The sequence below is a fragment of the Eleutherodactylus coqui genome, chromosome 2 (genome assembly GCF_035609145.1).
Source record: "Eleutherodactylus coqui strain aEleCoq1 chromosome 2, aEleCoq1.hap1, whole genome shotgun sequence".
Classification (NCBI taxonomy): domain Eukaryota; kingdom Metazoa; phylum Chordata; class Amphibia; order Anura; family Eleutherodactylidae; genus Eleutherodactylus; species Eleutherodactylus coqui.
This window is the reverse complement of record NC_089838.1, coordinates 115,918,575-115,938,385: the sequence shown is the minus strand read 5'-3', so window position 1 is coordinate 115,938,385 and position 19,811 is coordinate 115,918,575. Positions and strand designations below refer to the sequence as shown.

Genomic DNA, 19,811 nt, shown 5'->3' with positions numbered 1-19,811 from the left:
GTAAATATTGCAATTAAAATGCAACAAGACTCAATTCGCAATGCATTTGAGTTTGCAGTTGGAGGTATACATTGAGGCCTTAGTCAGACGGGCGTTTTTTCGCGCGATTTGCGGATCGCATGACGGATGCGCATCCGCAAATCGCGTGACCGGTGCGCGCAAGTCGCCCGCAAATCGCCCGAAAATCTGCTCCTAGCCGCGTTTCATTAGAAACGGGCCGGAGCTGTCCAGCGCATTGCATTCAATGGAGACGGCAATAGAGCCGCCTCCATTTAAAGCAATGCGCTGCGGGCGAGCCCGGGATGAATTGTCGGTAAGGGCTTAAATATATAAGCCCTTCCCTGCAATTCATCCTAAAATGTGTTAAAATAAAAAAAAAATTGTATACTCACCTTCTCTCGGCAGCCGGAGCTCCGCGGCCGTCCTGCAGTGGGTGTGAAGGGGGTGTGAGTCAGACCTGCCCCCTGATTGGCTCAGCGCTGAGCCAATCAGAGGCATGCCTCACTCACACCCATTCATGAATTCATGAATGGATGTGAGTCAGACCTGCCCCTGATTGGCTCAGCGCTGAGAGGCAGCAGTCACTTACCCATTCATGAATTCATGAATGGGTGTGTGAGTGTTTTCAGCCTCTGATTGGTCAGGGCTGTGACCAATCAGAGGCAGATCATTCAGCAGGCGGGGATTTTAAAGCCCCGCCGGCTGAATAGTGCAAAGAAGCAGTTCAGGAGAACTGACAGCGGCCGCGGCTGGACTCCGGCTGCAGCGGAAAGGTGAGTATACAATTTTTTTTTATTTTAACACATTTTAGAATGAATTGCAGGGAAGGGTTTATATATTTAACCCCTTCCCGACAATTCACCCCGCGCACGCCGGCAGCCCATTGCTTTCAATGGAGCGGCTGTATTGCCGCTCCATTGAATTCAATGGGCAAACATCGTTCTTCTCCGTCACAGCTGTTACAGCTGTGGCAGAGAAGAATGATTTGTCTTCTATATGTTCTCAATGGGGTCGGCGCTGCTGCCGCCGGCCCCATTGAGCGCATATAGAGAAGAGAACAGGAATCGCAGATCGCAGATAGGTGCGATCTGCGTTTTTTTGTTCTATAATTTATCGGACGAGCGCATAAAAAGCGCTCATGTGTCCGATACCATTGCAAAGCAATGGTTTTATAAAATCGCCGGACGCATGCGCATGCGCAAATCGCGCAAAAAAATCGCCCGTCTGACTAAGGCCTGAGATAGAGTAGAGACTAAGTAGAGATTAGCGAGCATACTCGCTAAGGACAATTACTCGATCGAGCATTGTCCTTACCGAGTACCTGCCCGCTCGGAAGAGAAGGTTCAGCTGCCGGCGCGGGTGAGAGATGAGTTGCGGCAGTGAGCAGGGGTGAGTGGGGTGGGGGGGGAGGGAGAGAGAGATCTCCCCTCCATTTCTCCCCGCTCTCCCCCGCCGCTCCCCGCCCGCAGCCGAACCTTTTCTTCTGAGCGGGCAGGTACTCGCTAAGGGCACTGCTCGATCGAGTAATTGCCCTTAGCGAGTATGCTCGCTCATCTCTAATTGAGAGTATTTCTAGACATATACATTGGATGTATGCTTCTGTATAGACATTCGATGACCCTAGGGTTTCATTATACAAAATGTAAAAAATAACTATTTCTGGTTACTAGTGTCTTCATTTGTATTGGATAGCTTAGTTGACTATGATATTCGATGCAGAAAAATGGGTTATATTGGTCATACTTTTTTCACCTATATTGGGTAAATGTGGCCCTATGAATATGGTCGCCATAAACACCCAGAAATTTCCTGTCGTATACGCTAAACATAAATACACTATTGCAATGTATCTAAAATGAAAGAATAAGCAACTTTGAAAATTATCTTAATTAGAAATCAAAGATTATTTTCAATCTACAGCCACTGTGCAGACCCATGTGTCTCTATGGTTACTGATTATTTATCAAATTACTAAAAAGGGCAAAATAAGTGAGTGGGTCAAAAGAAAAGAAAAAGATTAATTAAAAGGACAACTTGTTACTCTATATGGCGCTAAACAGGGGCGTAACTATAGAGGATGCAGGGGATGCGGTTGCAACCGGGCCCAGGAGCCTTAGGGGGCCCATAAGGCCCCTCTTCTCCATATAGGGAGCCCAGTACAATGAATAAAGCATTATAGTTGGGGGCCCTTTTACAGTTTTTGTATTGGGGCCCAGAAGCTTCAAGTTACACCTCTGGCGCTAAACTAACTATATATGAGTAAAGAACAGCTACAAGTCTACTAAAATAAGGACAACCCAGCTACATCACTGGCCATTATAATAGTATCGGTGCATTCTTGCAATAAGTTTCTTAAAATTTAGTCTAAAGTGAATTTTAAAGAAAAGAGTTTCATTAGTAAAATAGTAGACAGAAGCAACATCAAACAACATATTTTAGTACTTTAAGTGCCCCCATTTGGGTTTTAATAGTGCTTTTGACCTGTCCAGCATTCTTTAAATGGATTTTATGATCATGCCTTATTTTGGGATGGTGGAATCAGATTTTCAACAGTCTCTCAAATAGTTAACTTTGTTGGTTACAGGCCCTTCAGAGTCCATGTCGTCTTTAAAGATTGCACCAAATGTTGTTTATTGGGTTCATCTCTGGACTATTACCCGGCCATTAAAGCACTTTACGTCCAGATTTGTTAAACAGATGCACTGCACTTTTTGCCATCTGGCAGAGAGCTCCATCCTGCATAAAAATACAGTTGCTGTCCAGAAATCAATCATTGAGCTAATTACACAGATGATTCTCAATCACATCTTTTACAGCGTGCAGACAACCTAGATAGACCCTATACCGAGAGAACATCCCAGACCATGAGTTTGTCTGGATGTTTAGCTTTTGGTACAACGCAGTCCTCAAGGCTTTCTCCTTACATAAAAGCAACAATCATCCATCATTTCAACTACTGACTCATCAGAGAAGCACGCTCTCTCCCAATCTTTGGAACTCCAATTCTTAAACGGCTTGACCCAAGTATGGCATTTAGCCTTCATCTGTGGGATTCAAAAGCTGCTTCTTCCTGCATCGATAAACTTGGTAATCTGCATAGCATTGCCTCCTCACAACAGTCCTGCAGCTCAGGGCTCCTTCACACGGCCATAGGCGTTTTTACATGTGCCCATCGGCGCCGTAAAAACTTGTGAAATCTAATGTTTGTGTACCCATTCAGAGGGCACGGGCCCTAGTGCATATACACCAAGGCCACAATGCCATTGGGCCTCCTATCCTTTCCCCTCACTGGCTCACCTCCTCTTTCCTCCCATCCAACTGTGTGCAATGGGAGGGGACGGGATGGGGCGGAGCTAAGCTCACGCCTCTTGTCCGCAGCCAGCAATGAGAGGGGGCGGACCAGCTCCCATTGCAAACAGCCGGAGGGGAGGAGGGAGGAGGAGAAAAGAGGGAGGGAGTTAAGCAGTCACACCTCCCCTTTCCGGACGCTGTCATTGGCTCCCATAGGAGCCCATGTAACAGCCGACGTATTCCAGCCCGAAAGATAGGTCCAGGACTATCTTTGCAGGCTGGTATCAAAGTGCACAACGCTATATTGGCCCAGCGGGCGCTTTCACGCTGCGGGTACACAGCTGTGTGATCTGATGCATTGGAATCCAATGCATCAGATAGTAGCATATATCGGCCGGCCGTGAAAACAGCGGCCGATATAGGCTCATGTAAAAAAGGCCTTAGCTTGATATCATTTTGCTTCATTTGCAGCTTCAGAGATTTGCAGCATGCCTTCTGATTTTTACAGCACAGTTGTAAAAGTTATTGGTCATCCCTAGGTCTGGTGATTTGTTTCCTTCCACAGCACCCCTTTCTGTTCCCCAACAAGTCCTAAACCAAATCTCTATTTTTTACTTATCCAGGATGCAAATATTGATTTCTGAATAATTTCCAACCTATTCTGGGTCATTGAAGTATTTTGAAGCAACACTTCAACATTACCCCATTTACAAGGTGAAATATTACACTTTTTACCCAATTTTGCAAAAAGCTCCAACAAATTTGTATAGTAGATTACCAGACAATTCACAACGCAAACAGGCAAATCCTGTGCATGTGCAATTGTGTTTTACTGTTAAGATAGCGTGGACAGACTATATAGTAATTACAAGTGCCTGCTGTAGCTCACATACAATTCCAATGAAAAATAAGTTTTTTTCATAAAAAATATAGCTAAAGCCCACTGAGCCTCAATTCAAAACTATCTAAAGGAGAAACAATCTTAGTTGCCCATAGCAACCAATCAGATCTCAGCTTTTATTACTGAAATTGCTCTGAAAAAATGATAGCTGTCTGTGCTGTGATTGGTTGCTATGGGCAACAAGATAGTTTTCTTTTAGACAGTTTTAATAAATGAGGCTCACTGTATATCAATACAAAATGTTAGATTATGCTGCTAATTTGCCAGTACAGTACTCCCTTGCATGCTTTGTCGTATCCACGGTGTCAGCAGGGATACTGGACACCTCAATGGTTTAAGTTACATTTCATTGTCATGGCAGTGGAGACCACCCACATGACAATTTTCTCATATTGTGCTCCGAAACTAACAGCAGTGGTTGTGGATACATGGGGAGTGGCTAGTAGAAAACAAAAACGGCTGTAAAAGTAAGTAGCCGGCTTCACTCATCAAAGGACGTGAAAGGGGCTCTTTGAAGTAGCAATCATGTATACTTAAGTTGTGATTTTACAATGTGTGGACAAAGGAGTTCCTGAATAAGGGCATGTTTGCATTAGGGCTCCTTCATTAGGGCGTTTTTACATTCGCCCGCCGGCGCCATAAAAACGTGTGAACGGGCGCACAAATCTAACGTTTGTGCACATGTTCAGATGGCATAGGCCTTGGCGCATATTTGCCAAGGCCATAATGCCGTTGCCTCCTCTTCCCTCCCCCTCGCCGGCTCACCTCCTCTCTCCTTTCCTCTGGCTGTTTGCAATGGGAGTGAGCGGGACGGGGGTGGGGCTAAGCATGTGCCCCCTCCCCAGCCAGCGTATTCCGGCTGGAAAGAGAGTTCCAGGACTATCTTATCAGTCCCTTGTGAAAGCGCCTGGCGCTATATTGGTCTGGCTGGGCGCTTTTACACCATGGGAATACGGTCATGTGATTTGATGCATTGAATGCATCAGATCTTCCCGTATATCGACCAGCTGTGAAAACAGTGGCCGATATACGCTCGTGTGAAAGAGCCCTCAGGCTGAATTGGTGTGAATTTCCCACAATGGAAAATCCCTACCAAAATCTGCTACATCTGAGTGAATCCTAGAGATCACCACATGATTAGTTATTAAGGGGGATTGGATGATATTGAATACCTTTAGCATACAGGAATTTGCCATAAATTGCATGCATAAGGAATCTAGATAATGTAAGATAAATGTGTAGCCCGCTTGTTTCTTTGTATCTTGTTGATATACTTTTGTATATTTTGTATAGTTATGCATCATTGATATATTTTGCTATCTTGCTTGTTATCTATGTATCTCTTGATGATATATTTTACTAGTATGTATGTTTTTGTCCTTGTCACTTAATTAACTGTTTTAATTCACCTTGAGATTGTGTGTGAAGGTATTTATTCTCACCATTCTAGAATCTGCTGGAAGGGCTTATTCACACGGGTGCATATCGTCTGGGTTTTCACTCCCGGCCGATATACGCTGCCCCTCTGATGCATTGGCTTACAATGCATCAGTGCACAGTGGTGTATTACGGCGGCGTAAAGGCGCCCCACCAGGCGCGTCCACGCCTGTGGCGGCAGCTGCATAGATTCCTATGGGAGACTATGTTAGCTGCCAGAGAATGGAGGTGGGAGGGAGTTTAGCAGCATGACTGCTAAACTCCCTTCCCCTTCTCTTCTCCTCTCCACCCCTTGCCGCTGTTTGCAATGGGAGGGGGCGGGAGCTTAGCTTAGCGGGAGCTTTACTTCCAACCCCGTCCCACCTCTTGCTATTGCAAACAGCCAGAGGGCAGTAGAGAGTAGGTGAGCCAGCAAGGGGGAGGGAAGGGGTAATGTCTTTCCAGGCCCCACGACATTGTGACCTTGCCGTATATGCGCCAGGCCCTTTGCCGTTCAGGCATTTTGTATGGCGCCGGTGGGCGCACATAAAACGCCTATGGCCGTGTAAGTAGGCCCTAAAGGTGTGTTCATATGTTGCTGATTTGCTGTAGATTTTAATACTTATCTGCAGCAGATTGTACCCCTTCACTTGAATTCAAATTAAAGGGGTGAAATATGTGGCAAATCTGCACCAAAATCCACAACAAAATCTGCCAAAATTGTCAATATGGCTTTTCATAGGCAGGAATAGTAATAATGCATTGATGTTTTTTGATATGAACGACCTTAAAATTGCATGTTCAAGTCCAGGGACATAAAAAATGTAAAACAAGGGAAAAAAAGCATGAAAAAAATTGTTAAAAAAAACTTTTGTGCACTTTTCCTATTTTTGATAGAAAAAAAAACACACAAAAAAACAGATGTTTGGCGTCATCACATCCATAATGACCCGTACAATAAGTTTACAGTTTTAAACTATCATCACGCATAGCAAATATTAGAAACAAAAAAAGTAGCCCAAATGATTTTTTGTTTATTTTACCATTAAACAGGAAGTCGAAGTGATCAAAAAAGTCATATGTACCCCAAAATGGTACCAATAAAAGCTGTAGCTTGTCACAAAAAAAGCAAGTCCTCATTTGGCTATGTTAATGGGAAAATTAAAAAAGGCTTTTGAAAAGTGGAGATTAAAATCCCCCTTAAATTGTTGCATCTTTAGGGCGAAAATGGGTTGTGTCCTTAAGAGGTTAAACACAGGGAAGCAGGAATTATGTAGTTTCTCACTTTTCTAGAATCATGAAAAGAATTGTTAAAAAAAATCCTTTTTTGTGCACTTTTCCCCTTTTTGCTTAAAAAATAAAAAAAACCAAATGTTTGGCGTCATCACATCCATTAATGACCCGTACAATAAGTTTAAAGTGTTAAATTATCATCACGCATGGCAAATATTATAAACATAAAAAAAGAAGCCAAAATGATTTTTTGTTTATTTTGCCACCCAAAAAAAGACAGTCACAGTGATCAAAATAGTCATATCTACCCCAAAATGGTACGAATAAAAGCTACAGTTCATAAAAAAAGCCAAGTCCTCATGTGGCTATGCTGATGGGAAAATTAAAAAAGGCTTTTGAAAAGTGGAGATGAAAATCCCCTAAAAATAGTTTTTAGGTCCAAAATGGGTTGTGTCCTTGAGGGGTTAAACACAGGGAAGCAGGAATCATGTAGTTTCTCACTTTTATATGATCATGTACTAGAAAATTAACGTACGACTTAAAGAGTAGTATAATACCATCTGATTAATGAATACTCAAAATTATTAAAAACTAAAAAAAAATCTAAAGCAATTGTGTAATTAATATCATTAAATATGTTGTCTGGACCTTCCAATGTAGGAAGGGGGTCGGGGGGGGGGGGGGGGGGTAAGCTCAATAATGTCTCAGAAAACTACTTATTGGAAAGCAACAATTTCCATGGCACTAAAACTCCGGTTAGTGCCTTGTAGTTTTTATGTATACTGACCTTCTCCAGGAGGGGGTGGAATCACACTGCTCTCTTTAAGTTTCACATCTGTAACAAATAGAATAGAAGTTTATGACATATAATTGCTATTATACTCAGCCCCAAATTCTGATATTAAATAAAACTATCTAAGAAACAAGCATGACATTTTGTCCAAAAATCAACAATTCACATTTTTCACATTTAGGCTACTTGCACATTTGATTTAAAAGTTGCGCCCAAGATTCTCTGGCGCAATTCACATCGGACAGCACTTGGACATCCCGTGGCTATTCTTGTCCAAAAATCGGGCAACAATAGGAAACGCTTCGATTTATTTTACTTGGACTACTAGTCCGAGTAAAAAAGAAAACCCTCTGTATACATCTATTCAAATGAAGAAATAAAAATGAGCACATTGATTAAACATGTACTGTACAGGGCAAACCTCTGTGTTAATCACTTCTCCAAGAGCTAACCGCCAAAAAGTGTTTAAATCAAGGCAATAAGATTGGAAGTGTGGGGTTCACATGTGCTTTGAACATTAAAGGGGTTTTCTGACTTATTCAATTTGTATCTAAAGAAGCTTCCTCTCTGTAAAGTTAACATACAAGCTGATATTCACCTCTCCCTGCTCCCCACTAGGTCCAGTGTTGCAGCTCTGGGTCTTCTCTGTGATGTAATATTTATAGGCTACAGAGCCTGAGTATTGTACATCGCAGGCTGCTACAGCCAATTTCAGGGTTCAGCGCTCGATTGCAGAGCACAAAAAGTCCCAAAAGCCCTTTTGTACAGAGGATCACTCCATGTTCCATCTCAGGTAACCACAGAACTACCAAACCCTTCATATTCCTATATCGCTCAGTAGGAAGCTATTTCATCAGACCTTTGGGTTATAAACATGATGAAAAATGACCTAGCTTTGCCAATAATAAAGTTCTCCTTCCAAAAGAGAAATTCTCAGTACAATGCGCTAGTGAGCCTGGATCCCAATCGAAAGACAACCCCCAGCTCAGGGAATAATATCTCTTGTGAAGGAGTGACAAAAGGAATAAGTAAGTCACATATTTCCTATAGTAAAGTGACGTAAAAGCTTTAAACAAGTTTTTAAAACAAAAAAGTCCCGTACGGAAGGCACTTTGGAATTCTGCTACCTCTTGCAAAGGGACATGTTCCTCACAAAAATGGACTGGATAGACATGTTCCATACCATTTCTATAGTCTGCAAATACAGAATCTTGCTCCAGTTCACATGAAAGAGCAGACTCTACCAATGAAACGTGATGGTGTTCAGTCCATAAAATGCCCCCTACACATTCTTGAGAGTGATGAAGGTTCTAGTATCTCATCGCTGAATATCAGGAATCACCTCTCCAGTATACCTTGATGATCTCCTAGTATTACATGCAAATGTTGACCCTTTCCTAGTAGAAAAAATTCTGCAACTATTTGCAGATGTTGAGTTTTCTATAAACCTAAAACGTCAGTCTTAACCCACTTTCAAATAACTAATGTTCTTGGGGTTTTCCCATCGACACTGCCATGTTCTCTACTGCATCACTTCAGAGAAATAAGGCTCATGTGAAATTATGACCACATGGTGAGAGAGTGTATCCCTAAAAGAAAAGAGATGGCAAGTGTAATAGGAAAACTGGTTGCTACCTTACCGGCCTACAAAACAGTCCCATCTTGGTGTTGACAAATTCAACTCTGATTAGCGACACTTCTGCAGGAACAAATTGTGGAATGCAAAATTCCACATTCCTTCAGAAGTCTTGAGAAAAATGAGCGACTTAAGGCCCATTTAGACACAATAGTTATTGCTCAAAATTTGCTCAAAAGCCGCCTTTTGAGCAATAATTGTTGCGTCTAAAGGCACAGCCATCGTGCACTGTTCGTTCATCGCTCATTTCTAGCCAGCTAGAAATTAGCAATGAGCCTTATCAGCGCCACACACTGATATCTCGCGGGCGGTGCTAAAAGCATTCTTTCAGCTGGTATCCTGCTGGCAGTTCTCAGCAGGACACCAGCTGAAAGCTCCGAGAAAAATGCAGCTGTTTGCATATTCAAAACAGCTGCATTGTTCTCTGAGCTAACGTGGTGGTATCCCACTCCGCCTAAATAACTCTTAGTAGCTAATTAGCTACTTAGAGTTATGCTAAGATGGTCACTCAAAACTGTCACTCAAACTGTCATTTGAGCAATTTTTGAGTGATCATTGCTCTATGTAAATGGACCTTTAATTTATCAGCATGCCCTTCAATCAGACCCCATTAGTCCAAGTCCCTCAGATGTTACTGTGAGAAACGCATCCCTAAAAAGGATGGTGTGGTATTACCTAGGACTAAACAGTTAGAGAATGCTGGAAGGTTCCGACCTGCAGCCGCACATCAATGTCCTAGAGTTAAAAGCTGCATGGCTAGGTCTAAAATTGTGGACTGTCCATTCTCCTCTACCTTTATGAGCATTGCTCTTCATGGACAGTAGAACAGCTGTAACTTATGTCAAAAGAGTTGGGGCACTAAATCCAAAATCCTCTGCAGACAGGTTTTGGAGTTCTGAGAATAGGTAATAGAGAACAGGCTAGATTTCACGTTAGATTTCACAGCCCAGTACACTTCAGGGCATTCGAATATATTCCAATGAAGTAGCAGGTTCCTTGATAACAAGCTGATCAGAGTTTCCTACTACTCAGCTGTAATCTGAGGGGAAACATGTTCAATTTCTCAGCTCTGCCACCATGAAGAGAATAAAATATTTCAAAGTACCTATTGAAATCAATGATGCTCCATGGAACTGTTCTCCACTCTAGTAGGTGATGGTCTTGAATGGGGACTACCTTGCTATTAACTGGGAAATCTCCAATAGGGTATTTGAAAATGATTTTAAACCAGACAAGCCCCAAAGGACCAAGACTGAGTTTATAGAGCATTTTCACCCAAACATATTTAAAAAGTGCCATTTATCAGTAAATTGCTAGTCAGAGCTATAGCCAAAGTTTGCTTTTCTTACATAGAAATTGACATTCTCTGGTTTTATTGTCGTGGTTATTTTTGCAAATGTGACAACAAAAGGAGCAGCTATATTGGTAGTCACAATTGAATTAGCCTCAGAACATTTGTCACTCTGTTATTGATAAAACACTAAACCACATTAAAAGAATAACAGTTGGATGTTAACTTTTTGGAAGCTAATTCAAAAGGGACATACTGTATGTGTCTGTGAACTAACTTGTTGATTGTCTTCAATGAAAACCAGCATTGCCACCACAGCTATAAATATAACAAGGGATCCGTACAGACCAAGTACAACCCCCAATTCCCAAAAGGTTGGGATGCTGTGTAAAATGTAAAGGAATGTAAAGAAAAAAAAATGCAGTGATTTGGAAATTTCATATAACTACATTGTATTCACAACAGAACACATATCAGAAGTTAAAAGGGAGACATTTTCAATTTCATGTAAAAAATTGAACTCATTTAGAAATTGAGGGTAACAACACATCTCAAAAAAGTTTGGACAGAGCCAACAAGAGGCTGGAAAAGTAAGTGGTACTAATGAAAAACAGCTGGAGACACTGGCATAACTATAGGGGATAAGGCCCCTCCTCTACAAATAGGGAGCCTAGTACTATGAATAAAGCATTATAGTTGGGGGCCCTCTCACAGAATTTGCATTGGGGTCCAGAAGCTCCAAGTTACACCTCTGACTGGAGAGTCAATTTTCTACTAAGTCACATGACAATGTATAAAAAGAGCATGTTAGAGAGGCAGAGTCTCTTAGAAGCAAAGATGGTCTGAAGTTCACCAATTTGTGAAAAACTGCATCTAGAAATTATGAGCCAATTTTAGAAAAATATTCCTCAAAGTAAAATTGCAAAAAATTTGAATATCCCAACATCTACGGTACATAATATAAAAAAAAACTCAGAGAATCTGGAGAAATTCATGTGCATGAAGGAGAAGGCCGACTGTCAATAATGGCTGCTCCAGATCTATGGGATCTCAGGCATCACTGCTTTAAAAACAGGCATGATTCTGTAATGCAAATCACTGCCTGGGCTCAGGAATGCTTCCAGAAATTTGTCTGTGAAAACAGCTCACTGTGCAATCCACAGATGCAAGTTAAAGCTGTGTCATGCAAAGAAGAAGCCAGAAATGGCTTCTTTTGGCCAAAGCTCATTGAAAATGGACAAAATGGAAAACTGTTCTGTGGTCAGATGAATCAAAATTCGAAATTCTTTTTGGAAGCAACGGACGCCGTTTCCTGCAGACTCAAGAGGAGAGGGACCATCCAGCTTGTTATCAGCGCACAGTTGAAAAGCCTGCATCTCTGAAGGCATAGGGTTGCATTAGTGCCTATGGCATAGGTAGCTTATACATCTTGAAAGGCATCATCAATGCTGAGCAGTATATAGAGGTTTTAGAACAACATATGTTCCCATCCAAGTAATGTCTCTTTTAGGGGAGGCGTAGTATATTTCAGCAAGACAAGGCTAAACCACATACTGCATCTATCACAACAGCATGGCTTCACTGAAGAAGAGTCCGGGTGCTGAACTGGCCGCCTGCAGTCCAGAACTTTCACCAATAGAAATCATCTGGCACATTATGAAACAAAAAATCAGACAAAAAAGACCCCGGACTGTCGAGTAACTAGAATCTTACATTACACAAGAAGGGGACAACATTCCTCTCCCAAAACTCCAGCAACTGGTCTCATCACCAGATGTTTACCGGTCATTGTAAAAGAAGAGGGGTTGCTACACAATGACAGACATGGCCCGGTCCTAAGTTTTTTGAGATGTGTTGTTGCCATCAATTTCTGAAGTAGTTCATTTTTTGGAAAAATGTCTCACTTTCAGCTTCTGATGTAGTCTATGTTAAAAGATTAGGAGATTTGCAAATCATTACATTTTTTCTTTACCTTTATTCACATTTCACACAGCATCCCAACTTTTTTGGGGTTGCGGTTGTACAACGGATCGGTACAAGCTACATAACCCAATATATTTACAAAGATACACTCTTAGGAGGCCAATCATTGAAGTGGAACTTGTGTACTTGTGCTTTTCTAGATATGACCATGAAAAGTGCACGTTTTTAACAAATGTTGTTTGTGGTTGTACTCGTACCTTGTTTAAGGCCACCTTTTGCGTCCCCACTGACAACCGAAAACTCCTCCTGATGGGTGACTTTATTATCAACGATTACTGTACGCTTTGTGTGCTCTGTTTGGCTGACTGTCTTTTCGCTTTTTCCATCTTGCTGCCATTTGACTTGCACCCCAGTCTTGACAGTCTGGGTGGTGATCTCAGTTCTGCTACCACCTGCTACTTGTACAGTCTTTTGTTGCTCAGTGAAAGTAGATCCTGAAATATAAAAAGAAAGACCTTGTCTTGCCTTCAGAACGGACGGAGCTGTGTTTATACAAGGTTTTTTTTTCAGCACTATATTTAGATGGTTTAAGCGTCAAAAGGATTGTCTGCTGTATTAGTCTTTATGACAGGTGCAGCAAAGTCAAGCGCCAAACTCACTTTTTCATGACAGCTATTCTGATAGATACCCTGATGCAATTACCAAGAAGCTCAGACAGGGCTCTTCTGTATACATGCTACTTGTCTTATGATCTTTGTGACAAAAATAGTGGATTGTTATAATGAAAGCTGTTAGTATGTGTTTAAAGGAATGTATTAATTAAAGCTTGTTTTTTTTATAGTTATGCATGGACAAATTGTAAGGAGCAGTAAAGCACTCTCAAGTTAATCTGTTAAATCTGCAATGGAAAACTGTATATGAAAGCCTACATGCTTATTGGGTCGCAATTAGAGATGAGTGAGCATACTCGCTAAGGACAATTACTCGATCGAGCATTGTCCTTAGCGAGTACCTGCCCGCTCGGAAGAAAAGGTTCGGCTGCTGGTGCGGGTGAGAGGTGAGTTGTGGCAGTGAGCAGGGGGGGGGGGGAGAGAGAGATCTCCCCTCCGTTCCTCCCCGCTCTCCCCCGCTCCCCGCCCGCTGCCGGCAGCCGAACCTTTTCTTCCGAGCGGGGAGATACTCGCTAAGGGCAATGCTCGATCGAGTAATTTCCCTTAGCGAGTATGCTCGCTCATCTTTAGTTGCAATAAGATAGTATATGTTTCAGGGATGGCTTTAAGGCATCCATACAAAAACTATGAACATTTCCTACATGACATCAGTACTTGTTTAAAAGGGATCTTCTGGACTTTAACATTATGGCCCATCCTACGGATATAAAGCGATAGTAGGATCCAGAAGTAAAATGTTCCTTTATTAGTTGCCTATGCTTTTTGGCCTTGGACCAGTGCCTTCACGAGGCATTATGTCTAATGAATGCAGTGGTCCAATGCCAAAACATATCACCTATCAGTAAAGGAACATTTTACTTTACTCCTGGATCCTACAATCTGTTCAGCACCGCTTAACAGCTTTGTCATTTTTTCCCCCTTTTCTTCACAATGACTACAGTTATGAGCACAAAGCATGTTTATTTGACTTATTTGTGGTGTATTGAAATTAATGGGCTGCAGTGTACACCCAATGAATGTATTTAATGAAGGACTATGAACAGTGCCATACGATCAAGACGTAAGTTTGGCCAAAGTGCAGAGGCAATGTGCAAAACAATACTAGAGCTGAGGTATGAGAGTTATGGCTGGCACTGTTTGGTGGCACAGTGTACTCAAAAAGTAGCTTCAATGCTCACAATGTCTAGTAGTAACCTTGACCCAAGGTGATGACACTTGGGCAAGATGGCAAGAAATACTGAGCATTGAGGCTATTTCTTTGGGGACACACTGTGGCTGGCACTTTATGGCTAGAAAATATGGCTGACACACTGCCCCTGGCACTGTATCAAGGGCACACTGTGGCTGGCACTGTATAGGGAGCATCTTCTATCTGACACTATTATACACATATGCAGAGGCGTAACTTGAAGCTTCTGGGCCCCCATGCAAAACCTGTAACAGGACCCCCAACTTTAATGCTTTATTCATAGTACTCGGCTCCCTATATGGAGAAGAGAGGCCTTATGGGCCCCCTAAGGCTCCTGGGCCCGGGTGTAACACATCCCCTGCATCCTCTATAGTTACGCCCTTGCACATATGTACATTTAATAATTGCATAAGGCTCACGGATACCATTTCGACCATGTACAGTAAGAAAACTATATCAATGTGGAGGAAAAAACATTAACTGCGCAACGCAAACAGGATCATAGTTACTGTAATTAATATACACTGTATGAAATATTGTCTATGAAGTACTGCCAGGGGCCAAAAACCAATATGAAATGTTATTGATGGTTCTTTAAAACAAATAGTTGGTCTTGTAACACTTAATCTCTACTCTTATCCATTTTAATTGCATTGTATAAGAGGACTTTAATTCAGTATTCTTAGAGATTTTGAACAGATTAGCAAAACAATTCAATCAGGTGAGGCATGTTGTATGGTTGGTAATGGAATAATAGGTGTTAAGACAAGTGACATCTGCTGACGGACTTGTGAATATTTTCTGGAATCGGGATACATTTCCTACTAAACTACCAAAGAGTTTTTGAGAGATACAAAGGAAAAGATTTATCAAAAGTAATGCAAGAGAGAAACAGGGCAATTACTTACAGCAACCAATCAGATGCCAGTTCTCATTTTTGTAGAGTCCATTGACAAATTAAATCAGTCACATGATTGGAAGCTATGAGCAATCCCTTCTGTTTTCACATAATGTGTCAACCAATACTGTATGTTAGATGTTGTTACCTTAAAGGCGATGTAACATAAAATACTTTTGTTATTTTGTGATCTCATTAAAATCAATAACATTAGGTCGGAGTTAACTGTTTCTACTCTGTACCTCTGTGTGTTGATGAGCTTTCAGCAAGAACCCAATCAGCTGATCGACCTTGGTCCTAAGCAGTGGACCCTAGTCAATCAGCTATGGATGGCCTGTCCTGATAGGTCATCGATAATATTGGCCCAGAAAACTCCTTTAACAGACCCCACTGTGTAGAAAGGCACACAATGAAAAACTATACCCTCTTTCATCTGTACTAGGCTTGGCTGGAATTTTTGGCTGGAGAAGTTGCCTATCCTGGTCTCAGGTCAAGCTATGTTCACATTAGCATGATGGCTTTATAAATGAGTCATGACAGCTACGTTGGACCCGCTTTCAAAAGGATGCCAGGAAATACCGCTGGAGCTAGAAACAACAAGGAACAGCCAGCTCCAAAGAACCAATCCCCCAAAAGACTCTGCTCCAAACACGGTGTATTAGTCCAATAAAGTGTAATGTCCAGCATAAATATGGAAGATACAAACTTGAAGCTTTATTGTGACATTATAAAACTAAGCCAACATATAGTCCATGTGAATGACCCCTGACACGTTTTGAGTGTAATGTCCTTGGGGCTGCAACTAAGGAGATTACGTCCTTAATGTCTCAGTGGTTACTAACATAGACTATACATTGGCTTGGTTTTAAAATGTCACAATAAAGCATGAATTTTTTATCTTCCATCCATATCTGCACTGGATATTATATTTTATTGGACTATTACAGCAACTCTGCTGGAGCCTATTGACTTTAATGTAGTTTGTCGCAGTTACGTTAGGGATAAGGTATTTTCAAAGGCAATAATAGAGCTGTAAACTGTACAATTCTTGCTGTCGAATACCAGAAAAGCCAATAGAAAACCAAATGGGATCTCCAAATGTGTCTTATCCAGGTGTCCAGGTTAGGGCTGACTTCACTGAGCTGACCATTCGGCCATGACAACGTGGAAGTATTCAAACCTCACTTACCGCTATCTCTTCCTACCAAATTAAACTGTTTATGGTATGTAAATGAAATTTGGGTGGTTTAGATCTTTAATCATTTTTTCCTCACCAACCATAAATAATGCCATATGCTGTTTGTGTGTAGGGATTTTTTTATTTTAAGACAACCTCGTGAAATACTTAATGTAAAAATAAACATGATGGATGTCTGTTGTTCGTTGACATATTTATACATTTGGTTCCTTATGGGAAAAATCATGAACAGTCGGGCTGCCTTATTGCAGCCATATTAGATGGAATTGTATCTACTAAATGGTATTTTAAAATACTAAACAGTTGACTGAGTGGAGGAGTGAAGCAGGTTAAAGAGCCACTTTGGTGAATTTTATTTTCCTTCATTATGTAGCTATCCCCCAGTATATATAAGTCAGCTAGTGTTACCTTGGTTCCATTCCTTTCCATCTGTAACTCCTGAAGTCCTCCTACTCAGATGGTCAGGGGATTTCAGTTCTGACCAGCTCAGATTTACTTGGGTTTATGTATTCTCAAATTAGTTTTCCGGTCAGCACAATATATGGAGCTGATGAGCTCGGAGCTACGTGTGGTTATTAGAGATGAGCGAGCACCAAAATGCTCGGGTGCTCGTTACTCGAGTCGAACTTTCAGTGATGCTCGGGAGTTCGTTTCGAGTAACGAACCCCATTGAAGTCAATGGGTGACTCGAGCATTTTTGTATATCGCCGATGCTCGCTAAGGTTTTCATTTGTGAAAATCTGCAAAACACAAGAAAGTGATGGAAACGACACAGAAACGAATAGGGCAGGCGAGGAGCTACATTTTGGGCTGCATCTCAAGTTCCCAGGTCCCACTATTAAGCCACAATAGCGGCAAGAGTGAGACCCCCCCCCCCCCCCCACTGTCAGCGTAAAGATCGTTCTCCTCTGCCACAGCTGTAACAGCTGTGGCAGAGAAGAACGATGTTAGCCCATTGAATTCAATGGAGCCGGCAATACAGCCGGCTCTATTGAAAGCAATGGGTTGCCGGCGTATGCGGGATGAATTGTCGGGAAGGGCTTAAATATATAAGCCCTTCCCTACAATTCATCCAGAAATGTGTAAAAATAAAAAATATATATATACTTACCTGGTCCCGGCAGAACGATGTTAGCCCATTGAATTCAATGGAGCCGGCAATACAGCCGACTCCATTGAAAGCAATGGGCTGCCGGCGTACGCGGGATGAATTGTCGGGAAGAGCTTAAATATAAAAGCCCTTCCCTGCAATTCATCTAGAAATGTGTAAAAATAAAAAATATATATATACTCACCTGGTCCCGGCAGAACGATGTTAGCCCATTGAATTCAATGGAGCCGGCAATATAGCCGACTCCATTGAAAGCAATGGGCTGCCGGCGATCGCGGGATGAATTGTCGGGAAGGGGTTAAATATATAAGCCCTTCCCTGCAATTCATCCAGAAATGTGTAAAAATAAAAAATATATATATACTTACCTGGTCCCGGCAGACGGAGTTCAGCGCTGCAGGCTGCAGTTCTCCTGAACTGCTCTGAACAGCTGTGAGTAGTATTCAGCAGCCGGGGATTTAAAATCCCCGCCTGCTGAATGAGATGCCTCTGATTGGTCACAGCCTGACCAATCAGAGGCATCCCTCACTCACACCCATTCATGAATGAATACTACTCACAGCTGTTCAGAGCAGTTCAGGAGAACTGCAGCCTGCCGCGCTGAACTCCTCTGCCGGGACCAGGTAAGTATATATATATTTTTTATTTTTACACATTTCTGGATAAATTGCAGGGAAGGGCTTATATATTTAACCCCTTCCCGACAATTCATCCCGCGATCGCCGGCAGCCCATTGCTTTCAATGGAGTCGGCTGTATTGCCGGCTCCATTGAATTCAATGGGCTAACATCGTTCTGCCGGGACCAGGTGAGTATATATATATTTTTTATTTTTACACATTTCTAGATGAATTGCAGGGAAGGGCTTATATATTTAAGCTCTTCCCGACAATTCATCCCGCGTACGCCGGCAGCTCATTGCTTTCAATAGAGCCGGCTGTATTGCCGGCTCCATTGAATTCAATGGTCAGTGCTCGTTTAATCGAGACGAGTACCGCGTGGTGCTCATCTCGAGTAACGAGCATCTCGAGCACCCTAATACTCGAACGAGCATCAAGCTTGGACGAGTATGCTCGCTCATCTCTAGTGGTTATGTATTCTCAAATTAAGTTAGTTTCTTACTCTGTGTGATACTGTTACATGGACCTAGCACAGAAACTACCTAGAGGAGGGACCCTGACACTCCTATCTCAGTTATTGACGATGATCACATAGCTACGGTCACACAGTTATAATAGAGTAGATCACAGCTCATCCTCTTGACTGTATAATTATAGTCTATATTTTAATTAGAGGACTATAGAATACAGAAACTAATGTCAGTATTTTTCCTGCAGGAAAAATGATGGGGTGCTGATACATCATGGAACTGATAGCACAGAACATTGAATGTGAAAGCAGGGATAAATCTCAGCATCAAGATGGTGCTTGATAGGTATGAGACCAGAAGCTGCACTGGATGGAAGTGACTGCAGTATACATAGGAGACCTCCAAAGGCAATCAGTTGAGGGGTGCAGGAATTGAAAAATGTTTTTTTTTTTTGCTAGAGTAGTCCTTAAATGAGCATATGTGATAACATCCCTCACCTCTGTGATCTCTCCTAAACATGCTGAAGGCCAACGACCTTTTGTGTGGACACAAAATGTTCTGCAGGATGTAGTGGAATTTGCATTCATGGAAATCTGCACCAAAATACACATGTCTAAATGTGCATTTTGATGCAGAATTGCCAGCAAAATTCTGCATCAAATTCCACACATTATACATGCTGATTTTGTGCAGAATTTTCTACAGGACAGTAAATTTTGCTCCATTCTGTAGAACAATTCAGCCTGTGTGAAAGGTCCCCAAGAAGAACATGTGACTTTATTCATGATCCCAAACAAGAAGAAGCTGTTAAATAAGTCTCTTTACAAAGAATTCTAATATTTCTAATGTATAAAAAGATTTTTTTTAATGGAAATTTATCATTAAAGTTTGTCTATGGTTAATTATATGTGGACATATTCCAGACCCTTCATCTTCTATATTACATCCACAACACCCAGGTTCCTAGTGGTTCTACTGAAATATATAAGAAGTGATGTTATAGAAAGTGAAATACTTATGGGGAAATTTATCAAGTGAAAATTGGTGTACAAAAGTCTGAAAGTTTGACTCAAAGTTTGAATTTGCAAAAAATGTTCAACTTTTTAGAAAAGTGGGTGTGGCTTGTCACCCCTTCCTGACAAATGTAAATTATACCAGAAATTTACTCCAG

The 19,811-nt window shown here is 41.7% G+C and overlaps 1 protein-coding gene across 10 annotated transcripts in view; it reads right to left on the bottom strand.

Moving 5' to 3' along the window:
• MYBPC1 (myosin binding protein C1) overlaps nucleotides 1-19,811 on the bottom strand; it is a 116,226-nt gene that overhangs the window by 80,395 nt on the left and 16,020 nt on the right. For all 10 annotated transcript variants that reach the window (XM_066591401.1, XM_066591406.1, XM_066591409.1 and 7 more), the window contains exons 2-3: nucleotides 12,742-12,978; nucleotides 7,629-7,676 (exon numbers count right to left, since the gene is read on the bottom strand). In XM_066591401.1, coding sequence (XP_066447498.1) covers nucleotides 7,629-7,676; nucleotides 12,742-12,978 — 285 coding nt within the window. The remainder of the gene's footprint in view (nucleotides 1-7,628; nucleotides 7,677-12,741; nucleotides 12,979-19,811) is intronic.